Source organism: Sturnus vulgaris, chromosome 4 (assembly GCF_052056855.1).
Source record: "Sturnus vulgaris isolate bStuVul1 chromosome 4, bStuVul1.hap1, whole genome shotgun sequence".
Taxonomy (NCBI): Eukaryota; Metazoa; Chordata; class Aves; order Passeriformes; family Sturnidae; genus Sturnus; species Sturnus vulgaris.
Genome location: NC_142246.1, coordinates 12,699,166 through 12,712,482, shown reverse-complemented (window position 1 = coordinate 12,712,482; position 13,317 = coordinate 12,699,166). Strand labels below are relative to the sequence as shown.

Below are 13,317 nucleotides of genomic sequence, written 5' to 3'. Positions count from 1 at the left end.
ACACATTTATTGGAAAATATTTCCATCATAGAGGTATGAGAAAATGCATAAAATACGCAAGTATGCTGTTATACCCCCCTCCACTAAAAAAAGACCATTTAAAAACAGAGCATGGAGCCAGTAGTATGTTTAATTAATTATCATACCAGTCCAGGAAAAGCAAGGAGAATGAACACATCACAAGGAAGAAGAGGATCCATACTCTAAATCCAGCATTGTTTTTGATGGCCTGTGAGGGAAAGGTTATCCCTGTTACCATTACCAGTAAATAGAATTTCAACAGTGGCAACCCAGAATGTCTGTTTGTGACATCATCCTTCCCTCCCACAAGAGAAACAACAAAATTTGCCTTTAATTTCGGGTGAATGCAGATCAGGTTGGCTGTACTTCTTTAGATTTATCATACTGAAGTCGCACTCAAAATCTTAAAATTGCCCATTTGGAAAAAAAAATAAAACCCATTCAAATCCCAAGATCTCATACAGTCAAACACTAGGAACTATATCAGAAAGTACATGCTTCAAAGTTAAAGTGAAACTCTCTGATTAAAAGTAATCAGGCCTTCATCTTTCTAATAAAGATCTGACTTGAAACAAATCAAAAAAGAACAAAACCAAACAACAAATAAAGAAAAACAAAATCCCTGACACCTCTGGAAATAACTCAGTCACTTATTTCAATCTCAGAGCCAGTATTTTTCTTGGCTTCTCCATTCCAACATTGAGACCAACAGGGGACTTGTTTTTGGTCTCATTTTTAGACTTATATATGGATTTTTTTTTATATGATACAAACACTAATGTGAGTAACAAAGTCTTTTATTTTACCGCCTTTCACTATTCCTCAGGATGAAAAAGTGAAGCAAAATCTAGCTTCAGTTCTTGCCATATTTGGTGCACTTTTCAGAAGAGCAGAGCAGTGGATAACTCATCCTTGAGATACCTTTTCTGTATGCTCTCAGGAGGGAGAAAGAAGTGAGCCATTTACTCAGTAGCCTAATTCAGGAACTCAATTTTTACTGCAATCTCAGTTCCCAAAAGAAAACATCCTTTCCTTCTAATTAGTAAAAGAGTGGAAGAGATTTGTTTCCTAGGAGCATGCAAGAGGTGTTCAGGGTGGTAAAGAGTCTCTTCTGCTAACACTCAGCATTCTGCTTCAACTGTTTCAGCACTGTCTTATATTGGTAGTCTGCAATTTCTGACACCCCCCCCCCCCTTATTTTTTTAAAGAAACTTCACAGGTGCTTAAATGCAAGGCAGGTGACCTTCATGTTTAAAAACTGCTGAGGACAAGTAGATTTCTGCAGTCTTGTGTAGCTATTCAGATCATGAACTATTGAGAAGCTCAGCTGTCTTGAACAGTTTTCCCAAACCCCTGTCCTGACACCCAACACCCACTGCACCAGTCCCATGGGTGAGCTCACACGTACTGTTTTAAAGCAACACCTGGAAAAAACTGAAAGTTAGGGAAAATGAGTCTAAAACACAACTTCAAGATATTACCTCTCTTATGTCTTCATTGCCTTCTTTTATATTCTCTGTTGCACCCACAACCAATTGATGGATATTGTCAATATCAGTTTCCTGTTTAAAAAAGAAATAAAATTGAGAAATAGTAATGAATGTTATGGAAAAAACACTTCCAAGGACTTGGGGAACAAGCAGAACTCAAAAGTAAAATAAAATTTGGTATTACTAACATCTTTGTTTCATTCATGCAAAGGCAGAGAGTAATACATTTAAATTGTAATTTCTTTATTGGTGATTTTATGAACCTGAATGGAAACCACCAAGACCAGAAGGAAGTCTCCCATTTATCTAGAGTCAATTTTTCTGAATTTTCCCAGCTCTTTTGGAGGGGGTGCCAACATTTCCAGAAAGGATGCTGTTAAAGAATACCTTTAACATGACACTAGTTCTGAAGCAGAGGGATCATTCTAACACATATCTCTCATTTTCCATTCCTGGTACATACTAGTAAGTAACAGCAGTAAATATCATGATATTAAATTTGAAAAACAAACAAAAATATTTTACTTCACATTTGTATTGAAGATTTGTTAATTTTACGTACACAAGTTGGCAATCAAGACCAAAATGCCCCAAGAAAATCTCAAGTTGTATTTGCTGCTGTAGTATTAAATTATACTAACCTGTTGCAAGACTTTCTCTGTGAATATCTCTTGTAATCTGGAGATTTCCACCACTTTTCCTTCAATTTGTCTTGGCAAAGAACAGAAATACTCCATTAGAAACTGGTGCAAACATGTCTTGCTGCTGCAGATTCAGACCCTCCAGCCCAGTAAGTGGCTGCTCAGGAGGCCACTGCTTTGTCAGTTATCTGTGAGGCAGCAGTAGCCTGGACTAGGGCTTGCACAGTGCCTGGCTGGAAGACAACCAGCCCACAGTGAAGCCCTGGGAAAGGCACCCCCAGAAGTGCCTTTCATTTCTTGTAATGCTTTCATTTCATACAGTAACATCCCTGCTGGGCCTTAAGCAGTTGATTTTGACACACCCTTTTCATATGCTACTCTGGTGTGTGCAGTTCACCTTGCCTAGGACTGATAACCAAATTCAGTTTCTAGCTTGAGTAGCTGTGTGGGTGTTCTGCACAGCTGGGGAGAGTGAATGGCACCACCGCCTGTCTGCACAGGGTCAGCAAAGGCACCTCCCTTGCTGCCATCTGGATATCCAGCAGACAACACGATAGAAATGGAAAATTTACTTTAAAACTTGGGTAAGGGAGAATATCAACGTTCCACATGTAACCAGTGCTACCATTCTTTACACTGTGGGACAGCACACGGTTCCTTTCCTGGGCACTGGTGTTTTGGCCCAGCTCCTCCCACAGCACTAGAGCAGGAGCAGGCAGGTGTCCTGCAGCCAATGCCCTGCACTCGGGGACTGACTGGGGCATGGGAACACCACTGATCTGCCAAGTAACAGAAAATTGTACCTGACTTCATCAAAGAGATTGTTCATTTCACCAACAAGTCTCTGGTTCTCCTGTTCAAACTGGAAAAAGAAGAGAAGGAAATGACACACCAAATTTATAGGTTTAATTCCCCAGAAGTGAGTCTGAAATGAGGTATGTGTTTGAAGACAGGTAACAGTCAATCTCACAGAGAAAGGTTTAGTCTTCTGACACAACAATTTCTATCATAAAGAATGAAGAAAAAATTTTTATTTAACATCCTGATTTCTTTTAATGTCCAGATTTCTTTTTGTACTAGAGGCTCACTGTCTACCTCATTGGGAAGAACAGCCTTCTCTCCTAGGTTAAAGGAGAGTCTAAGACGAAGGTTACTGGGCACTGCCACCTTCACTGTGAGGTAGAGGTCTCAGGGAAGGCTTCCATGAATTGAAGGGGAACAGAGAGCAACATATTGCACAGTTCCATAAAGTCCCATTGATCTGCACTCTGAAGATCCAATGGTTTTGTCAAATAAAGTAATACCAGTGTTGCAATACATTCAAGTGTCATTGTCACTGCTGTCTGTAGTGACACCACCTACAGAGCAGAGCATTTCTGAAAGTGTAATTGCCTAAAATACAGTGATATTTACTTCACAGCAGCAGATGGCTAAAGGTGCTTCATCACTGCACTGCTTTACATTCATGACTATTGTATGTCTGGTTCTGGTGGAGTCACCTCACAACAAAGCCAAGGCACAGAGCAATGAAGTAGAACCATGAGATTTAGCACTGGGATCGCTGGTTGGCCCTTGGGTGACTAAGTGGGGCCACCATGCTGCAATTGTTTTTTCTGACTTTTGTAAGGATATCTGTACAAATATTCAATATTAGAAATTCCCTATTTTGCTGCCTTAAAAAACTGAGATGGTAACTAATTGAGAAGACAAATTTTCAGTAAAGAAACAGTGAATTACTTTAATCCTTTACAAATAGCACAAATCCACTTGAGAAATTATTCTTTAAAAACTCCCTTTGATATTTAAAACCTTCCACTGGCACAGATTGCTTTTTAAATTGCTAAATGATCTTTGCAACTTGAAATCATGGCTGATAGAGCACTTGCACAGACAGCAGTTAAGATATGCTAAAAAAGGCAATTGAACAAAGGATTTGAGCACTGAACACATCATATACCAGTGCGTCACAAAAGGATTTACATGATGGGAAGATAAAACCAAGCTCTAGCAATCAGCATAGCTCAGCGATTTATGGCTTATTAAAGTAGCCCCTTTCATGACAGTGAAAGATTCTGTCACCAAAGTATGGCATAAAGTGACAAACTGCTTAATATATGGCTAAAAATCCAAGGCATAAAATAAATTCCTTTTAGTTATCTCATGAGAGAACTCATTAGATGTGCTGTTCCTGAATTTAAGACCAACTGACCAAAGAAAAGATAAAGTCAGAGAAAAGTAGATACTTTCATGGCTCCAAACAGCAGAGACAGATTTTTCCCACTCTATGCAATCACAAGACATCTGCTCACAATAACTGTAAAGAACATTAATATACCTGTATTCAGAGTTATAAACTGAAATTTATTGTGTGAATCATGCAGCAGCCTACAAACATATTGAATAACGTCAAGCTCTCTCCTGAGGGTAAAATACCAATAGGAATTGATGCTTTAGCAATGACAGGGCTTTAATTCATTATTTAATCTACACAAAGGATCACGGAACCATGACTGAGGATTTGCTAAGTATGATATGACACAAACCATCCCAATTTAAAACCAACACAGCAGTTTACAGACTGCAAGCTACCTTTTCATAGAATTGTTTTAGAAAAGATCTTACAGATCAAGATAACAACCTAAGGCCACCACTAAACCATGCCCCTAACTGCCATGTCTACATGTCTTTTAAATACCGCCAGGGATGGTGACTCCACCACTTCCCTGGGCAGCCAAAGCTCAAAAACCCTTTCAGAAAGGAGATTTTTCCTATGATTCTAGGCCTACAGAACAAAAGTGGCATTTAGCTTTCAGTCAGCAGGCCCTGTCAGAGCCATCATCCTCAACTCTCATTTCCCGTTTTCACTGGAAGCCGACAGCAAGGAGCCTAACAGTATTGTGCCTAAAGAAAGGAGAATGAAAACATGTAAAGAATTATCTTTTAAAAGAAAACAGCAGAGTAAGCCTCTAGATTTTAGATTGGCACTCAAGAACAATATGAGAGCATACAGAGCAACCTCTGAAGAAAGTTTTCTCTTTAAAAAGCCATTCCATAATTATGTGCAACTTACTCATCTCTGACTGGAAGAATGGTGTGCTCTCTGTCTGGGAACACCTCGAATCACTGCCAAGGAAGCTTCACAAAGTCATACTGCTGCAGCCCTCTGCCCTATAAAGCTCACTGTTCTGGTATCTGCACAGCTACTGATTGAAATCAGTTTTTCTTTCTTTACAGGAACTCAAGGCAGTGTGTGCAAATGTACAGAGCTTTTCTAAGAATTCTGAGCTATGTTCAAAATGATAAATTTTAGGAATATCAAAAAATCTGACAGGCTGTCAGCAATCATGCCTATGTCAGAAACTTCCTATTCAAACGTAAGCAGAATTGGATCAATCTATAAACATGCTGATAGCAGAGAAATACAAAAATGTTAACATTCATTAAATTCTGTTGTGACAGACACCTTGTAGCTATTCCTTCTAGGAAACTAATGTGATTTTGATAATAAAAAAAATAAAATAAAATTAAGTATAGCTTCACAGTAATAGTTAAGTAGTACAACTATTTGTGTTCTAGAAACTGTCTAAGAAAAAAGAGCAAACAATTTATTCTTTCAGAAGTTTCATAATGATTCTTCTGATGTTGCCTTGACTTCTAGTGTTTCCTGACTAAACAAAGCAATTAGCAATTGTAATGGTAGAAACCAATTTTAATTGCAATTGCTGAAAGATAGTTTTTATTAATTTCATGTCTCCATGTATTTTGTAGCATTTTTAAATATTAGCTGCTACCAAAAGAACCAGGAAGTCACAAGCAAAAAGTGTATCTTCTTATGGCATTACTCTGCATAAAATGTTAAAAGCTAATTTAGGTAAATCTGTACTTTTTTTTTTACCACACGTGAATACAGAAGAAAATACAATAAAATGGACAATCAGACACAGGATAAACATACCATTTGTATTTCTTCAGGTGACAGCTCATCTTCACCTCTGCTGTCCCCCCATAATCCAAGGTTACTTTGGGCATCGGGAAGGTTTCTATCTGTAAAAGAACCACCAAACACTTCAGACACTGAATTTTACAGGGCACTGAATAGTAAAGTCTAAATAATTTCTCATCCATGTTAGACTGATGATGAAATTGTTGTATCTTCTTTGTCAGTTACTGAGATTCACCCTGTATTTACAGCACAAAATTACATCAATAACCTTTAATTTCTGAACAGGTCCAAAAGCCTTCATGTAGGTTTAATCTTGTGAACTAAAGGGAGCTGCAGTAACATACTGACAGAGAAAGATGTAAAACAATTCATAATGCAGGAAGAGCTTTTAGGGCACAATACTGTAGCAGTTGTCTTTTAACAGAAAAACCACACAATTTTCAAAATGACAGTCTATATGCAAAATATTATCTTCCAGTGAGACAACAGAACCACCAGCCTCTCCTTTCAGAAATTAAAGACAGAATCTCAAAGATGTTTTGAGCAAAGCTCAAAGACAAACTCGATTTTGTCATGCTGTTTAAACTTCCTATTACAGAGCAAATCCCACACCACACTGTGCAAGAGGTCTTCCTGCATGTAACAGGAATCCGCTCCAGCCCCACAAATTAACCATAACACATCAAAGCTGCTTCATTCATTTCAGTCGTATTTCCCCTTTGATTAAAGCTACTCATCTGCATAAATCTTTGTATGAGTCGGGCATAAAAGATCATGAAGGGCTATTTCTGGGATATTCCCTTCTAGAAGATTTAATTTTAGGCTTAATTATATACTTCTGATTATAGAGGAAGAAGTTAGAATGGGAAAGAAACTGTGCTACAGGAATCTACTGTTTCTGAAGCTGTTCTAGCATCAGTGTTTAAAAAGCTTGTGAGACTACAGCCTTGAGAGAGTCTCTCTTCTCCCCAATGGCTGTAACAACCTTACAAAACCCAAGAGAGATCTGTACCACCCTGCAATGGATCAACCCTCAACCTGCTTTGATGCATTAAATGCAGATTGCAAATTAAAACCCAGAAAGATTTCATTTCTACCTTTCCATACATTTCAGGCTTCCTATTTATTCAGTCAATCTTTTGAGCATTTATGTGTATTTTAATTTGTTTTGTTGTAACTTCCTAGACATAATTTATTTCAATTACTTAAGCAGCACTGATGCATCATCATTCAGAGACTGACTTGTCTTGGGAAGCCTCTGAAAGGAGTAGTCCATTTATAATATGAAAAGAGATATAAAGAGAAGTTTTCCATTTTATCCTTCATGATAGTATTTGTGCAAACTCTTGAAAACATTAATACTGAAAAAGAGTATTGTGTATGTCGCCTTTATAAACTTTTTTTTTGCCTCCCAACAACCTAACCAGGATGAATAAACAATGACAATTGTTTATGAATGTTAAAAATTAGGGATGTGGATAAGGAATAAAATGAATTTAAAAAAACCAAAACAACCCCAAACCAAAAAATAGATCAGTTCTTTCTTATAAGTAGTAAAATATAAACCCAAGAATCTCTTTAAAGATTGTTTAGAAAGCATCCAACTATTTTTTTAATGGGGTACTATCAGTATTTCAAATCTATTTCACAGGAACACAAAACTTATTTGTTTATGTAATCAATGTATTTACATTATATCAAAATTACGATAAATTATTTACCATATTAAAAAAAAAATAGTTTATGGAGAAAAAAAAGAGAAAACCCTCCTATTTTATCCCAGAGGAACCAATTAGCTTTAGGCCCTGCCAGCACTGTTAAAAAACAGCACCTGTATCCAATGTGATGGCTAATAAACAAATACACTTATGGTAAGAGGTAAGCAAGAAACATGTATCTCCCCAGGGTTCCTCCTGTCACTGTGGGATGTTTTGGGCTTTCTGCAGCTTTCAGAGAGCTGACATTAATGCATTTCTGCAATTCAGCCAGCAAAAAAAGCCAAACTACATTTCTATTTCAGAAAGAGAAGTAGTTAACTCGTGACAGATATATAAAATAATGATCAAATCCTCTGAACCTTTTTCCACGCTGAAAGGAGACAGCTGCTAAGCTTGTGGACCAGTTCAAAAGCTACCCATTATTTACATTTATTTCCATAAACTAAATGTCAAATTTGTAATATGCAAATAAATACTGCCAGTATATAAAAGCACTCTCCAGAGACACTATTTTCCTACCATGAGCCACGTCCACTATAATTCTAATGTAAACAGGTGCTTTGCCTCAAAACAAAGGTAATCACATTTTGCTTTGGTTTCTGCCAAAAAACCAAACAAAACCCAAGTTGTGCTTCAGCATATCAAGTAGCACAGTCAGCTGTTCAAATTAAGGACAGGACCAAAAGCTGCTCTTAAAAGAATCTTTACAGATGACATTTAACCCAAGGGACTCAGATCCAGGCATGCTGCTGATGGCTAATTCATTCAAAAACAAATTATCACCATTCTCTAAACCACCAACATCCTGAGGATGAAAAAGCTTATTTCAAAATGCAAACATTTCTCTGGCTTCCTAAAAATTTGAAAAGTTACTTGGAAAAAAAGTACACATCAAAGGCTGTAAGATTTAAACTGAGCTTCTTGTTTGCTAGTCATCTTGTTCATGTTATTTTCACACTTTGACAACCACCTACCAGCGAAGTCACAAGGCTGATTCCTGTAAGCAGCAGCAACCAGCACTTTGTGAGGCTGTGTGCATTTGCATACTGTTCCAGACAGATTTATTTTGATATACAAGTTCCCTAGTTTTCTCAACGTCTAGTCAGCAAACCCTTGTAAGTACTGCAGCAGCACCACTTGTGTAGCAGGACCCCAACTTTCTCATAAAAATTAAAGCAAAAATTCATGAAAGGGAGAATTGGAGTAATCAAAATTAATGCACAATAAAATAGCTGCATTTCTATTTACTGCAGTAGTTTGCTGTGTCCAAGGCAACCAAGGAACAGTATTTTCCATGGTGTGGCACAGATTTTTGGAGCTAAAAATTGTAATGACACTATATGGTGGGAGTGCACACTTCCACAGACTGCAGGGACATTTGGTAACAAGGAAAGATCACAGGGCAATGAAGATGCTACTATGCTGCTGCTTCTCCAGTGGCACCAGCTCACAGCTGCAAAACACTGATAACAGGTTAAGGTGAAACTCATCTATGCCTGTGTGCTGCATCACTTATGACACACTATAAAAAGTTAAGCACTAGAAATGGCACATAATCAAAACCTATACCTCTTACAATAAATTCAGTGTTGAGGGGGAAAAAAAGCACACTGATAGGGCTGCAGAAGTACAAACTGGTTAGGAAGATAAGAAAAGCCATTTTCAGAAAATAAAGTCATTCACACATTGTGAGGTAATTCAGTGTTAAGAGACTTCATCCAGAAGTGGAGCACCCACTTCACATGAATCCACCCTCTGTATGGCCCTGGAGTCACCTAACAGAAGAACTTTACTCTTTTAATAAAAATCACTAAAGAAACAATGGTTCATCAGAATAATATGGCCAACATTGCATTTGTTCTATCCTGATAAAGTATTATCCCAGTATAATGTAATTAGAAGGAAAAAAATTCCTGCTGTGAATCACAAGGTACCTTGGTCTTCTTTAGACAACACACGTGGGAAACCTCAAGCCAGGGAAAGCAACTTCAGAATCACGGAAACAAAATTTCTCTTTAGGCACGAAACCTGAAATTATCTGCATAGTGGTGGTACTCTGAAAGGCACTCTGCTCCAAAGCTCTGCCAGCACACACATCCCAGGACAGGCTGAAATGGCTAAAAGAATTGAAATGGCTTCTATCCCTTAGCCTGAGAAGCAGGCAACCAGGAATGAGAACCAGTGCTTGCAAATCCCATCAAGATCTGCACTATCTGAAATGACCCCAAGGTCAGAGATACTGTTTTGGACTTCTCCTGCCCACTGAAAGATGAGATGCAATCCCCCCAGCAGGGCAACCCAATGCTGTCAAGAAGAAAGCCCCAAAACTACTGGATCTGACCAGCCAACAACCTCCTCTGTGTGAGCATGTTTCACCTTCTAGTTCCTACTGCAGGAGTGTCCAACTCAAGGTCTTTGTGCTTAAAAACTACAGCACGCTCCCAGAGAGTCATTGACCTACTTTCTAAGTCCTTGCATTCACTGAAAGGAATATGGAAAAATCAGACAAATTTCAGAAGACACGATATTGATAAAAAAATAATGAAAAGGAAAGAGTTCATAAAGAGGTTATTAAGAGGATGAAGAATTCAGCAAAGCATATGACTTGTTTCGCTCACATGTCAAAAAGTTTAAGGCTTTGCTTCCTTGTTCTCCCGATATGCTTCACAGAAGCCTGATCAGCTCAAGGAAGATGAAAATGGAAAACATGCTAGTCATAGCAATTGACCCTTCTAAAGTGAAGGAAGTACTATTGACCAAACAGGTCTTGCCACAAAAAGTAAAATGTAACTATATTTTATTCTTACCTTTGCTTTCCTCTGCAAAAAGTTTTTCTTCAGAATCCTCTGAAGGACTCTGTGAAGATTTTTCAGTGGAAAGAGGAGCTTTGGACACATTGCTCTGCTCAGGTTCAAGTTTGGACCTAGAAGTACAAAAGTCTATGATTTAACTGATACTACACAGATGTATTTCTCTACAATGAGAACAACCATGGATTACTAAATTCAGTACTTTAACTCTTTTGAACTTCACATTTAAGGTTTTCCAGCCAAGATACAAAATGTACTTGGCAACTGTCACTGAAACATTATTACAAAAGCAAAGAAAGCATAAATAGTATTCCTGAACAAAATGCACCACATGCTTAGAGTTGAAAATACTGAAGGCTACAGCATAAAAATATTGACACTTTATTAAACTTCATTTCAAAAATCCAGTGTATTAGTTTTTTTTTAAAAAGCGAACATTTAGGTCATACTGAAAAAAATTAGTAGCAATGGCTAAGCACTACTTCTTTATTTTTTTCAAATAATAATGATAATTTTACTCTATATTTTCAATTATCATAAAGGAAATACAATAGAATTAGCTTTCTTATACTACTTTTAAGTCCCTCTTAGGTAATTTTACAAAGGCAATGCAAAACATGAGAAGCTTATTCAGTGACTATATGTTAAGTACTTGTCAAGTATGTTTCAGTGTGGCATCAAAAAATGTTGAAAATTAGTGGCAACATGTTTTTTTCCCAGTAAATTTCTGTGGTTTATTATTTTCTACAATGAATTCTGTAACTGCTACATAGCAGGCAGTTAGATGTTTAGTAATGCTGTTGGAGAAAGCAAAGAACCAAAAAACCAAAAACCAGCGGGTGGTATCACTGCTGTGCCAGGTGATTCCACCCTACCCTTTATCACTTCCGACCCTCTCAAATATAATCAACAGTTAATCTCATTACAAGTTGCAATTCTCCCCTGTGCCTAACAGAAGATGTTGCCTTTTGTGTTCCTTCTTTGCATTGTGTCTAAATTCTAACTCATAATAAGAAAATTCTGTGAAAAACAGAATATAATGCAATTATCACTGAGTGATCACTATTTAACAAGAAAAAACTGTAGCAGGGAACCTTTTTTAGTTACAAAACCTCTGCAAGTACTGGGCTTTTGGTAATTTTACAGAGAAGAATTCTTCTCTCATCTCCTCCCTCTCAAATTTGCCTAATAATAAGAAAAAAACCCCACTTATCAACATATCTGTGCAGTTCAAATAATAGTTTTAATGCTAATAAAACACCATTTCCCCATGTAACAAAAATATCAGCTTGATTTGAATAATTGCATACATAATTCACAAAACCTTCTAATGGAAAAAGAAGTTTAAAATTGAAATAATCTTGAATACCAATAAACATTAAAATTGAAAATTACACCCAAGCACCATTAAAAAAAAAATGCTTGTGTTTCTATTTCTCAGCTTTTCTTTCTGTGAAGCTAGTCCTAACCATCTGAACTTTTTAATCAGAAAATGTGAATGAATACATAAAGGCAACCTCTGTAAGAAAATTATAACACTCAGGCAATTTGTTGAAGAGGATAGTTATCAATATAAAAGGAAACATGATGAAATATATTTCTATGGCAAACTTTTCAGTATTGTCTGATATGCACATATTCTAAATTGACTAAACGTCAGGAAAGAAGAGCTGCACTAGGATTAATTTATTTCTAAAGAAACATATTCCTTTATTGTTTGTTGTCCTTACTGTGCACAGTATAGGAATACAGGAAACTTTCAATTTAAAATGAACAAAGTGGGATGCACTGTTTAAAGGATGCCTGGTTCTTTTAAGAGAGGGTACATATTCTTATCACATAAAGCACTTGCTGAAATCCTCAGGGAAATTACAAATCAACATTACTATTTTTCTTTAAGTCATAATAAAGGTAGGGTTATGCCCTGTGATTTATTTTAATTGAATTTTTAATTTAAATGACAATTTAGCCATTACATCACATCTGCAGTGCATACAGACTCCACCTGGTCAACATCTGTTTTCTTCTTCTTGCATCCATAAAGAGAGGAATAGAGGGAACCTCCAATAAGAATGTATCTTTTGGGTTAATTCTTAATGCCTTACTGCTCTTTAGTTAAGTGGTACTCTAACTTCCGAAATAACACATCAAATTGAGGTTTTTTTCTCTATTTATTCATCTGACAAATCCTGAACCTGGGATTTCACAGGAAACAGTAACGTAAGAGTAGTAACAGAAGAGCTGGTATTCATTAGCTACTGCTATGACTGCAGGAACAATGCTATCTTTCTTTGAAGCTCTTTCATATGAAGAATACTGATAAGATTCTGTATTTTTACACATTAAAAGTATCACACAGTTTTTTTTTTCTGAAAAGTAGTGGGAGCTACAAAAACACCAATGCCTTACTTTTCTCTTATTACTTCTTACCAAGTTTCAGAAGTGATTTGTGGTATTTTGTTTTCTTGGTTTTGGTCTTATTCCCCACATGTACTACTATTTATGCCTCATGGGGATGTATTTGAATGAATCTAATTGTGCTTAATCAGGCTGAATCATTCTATCAATATCAAAATATACATATGAACTTTTGAAAACGTCTCTCTGGGTTCAATGTAACTGTAGCTGATCAACCCAAACACCAAACTGATAAACCCGCACCAAGTCTTGGAAAAATGCTCAAGAATTTATTTA

The 13,317-nt window shown here is 36.9% G+C and overlaps 1 protein-coding gene across 2 annotated transcripts in view; it reads right to left on the bottom strand.

The window, feature by feature from the left end:
• Window positions 1-112: 112 nt before the first annotated feature.
• The window catches only part of STX18 (syntaxin 18), a 59,632-nt gene continuing 46,427 nt past the window's right edge, over window positions 113-13,317 (bottom strand). For both annotated transcript variants that reach the window (XM_014883192.2, XM_088163130.1), the window contains 6 exons: window positions 10,621-10,736; window positions 6,108-6,196; window positions 2,956-3,014; window positions 2,153-2,222; window positions 1,503-1,583; window positions 113-229 (listed from right to left, as the gene is read on the bottom strand). In XM_014883192.2, the coding sequence (XP_014738678.2) occupies window positions 134-229; window positions 1,503-1,583; window positions 2,153-2,222; window positions 2,956-3,014; window positions 6,108-6,196; window positions 10,621-10,736 (511 nt within the window). In that variant the 3' untranslated portion in view covers window positions 113-133. The remainder of the gene's footprint in view (window positions 230-1,502; window positions 1,584-2,152; window positions 2,223-2,955; window positions 3,015-6,107; window positions 6,197-10,620; window positions 10,737-13,317) is intronic.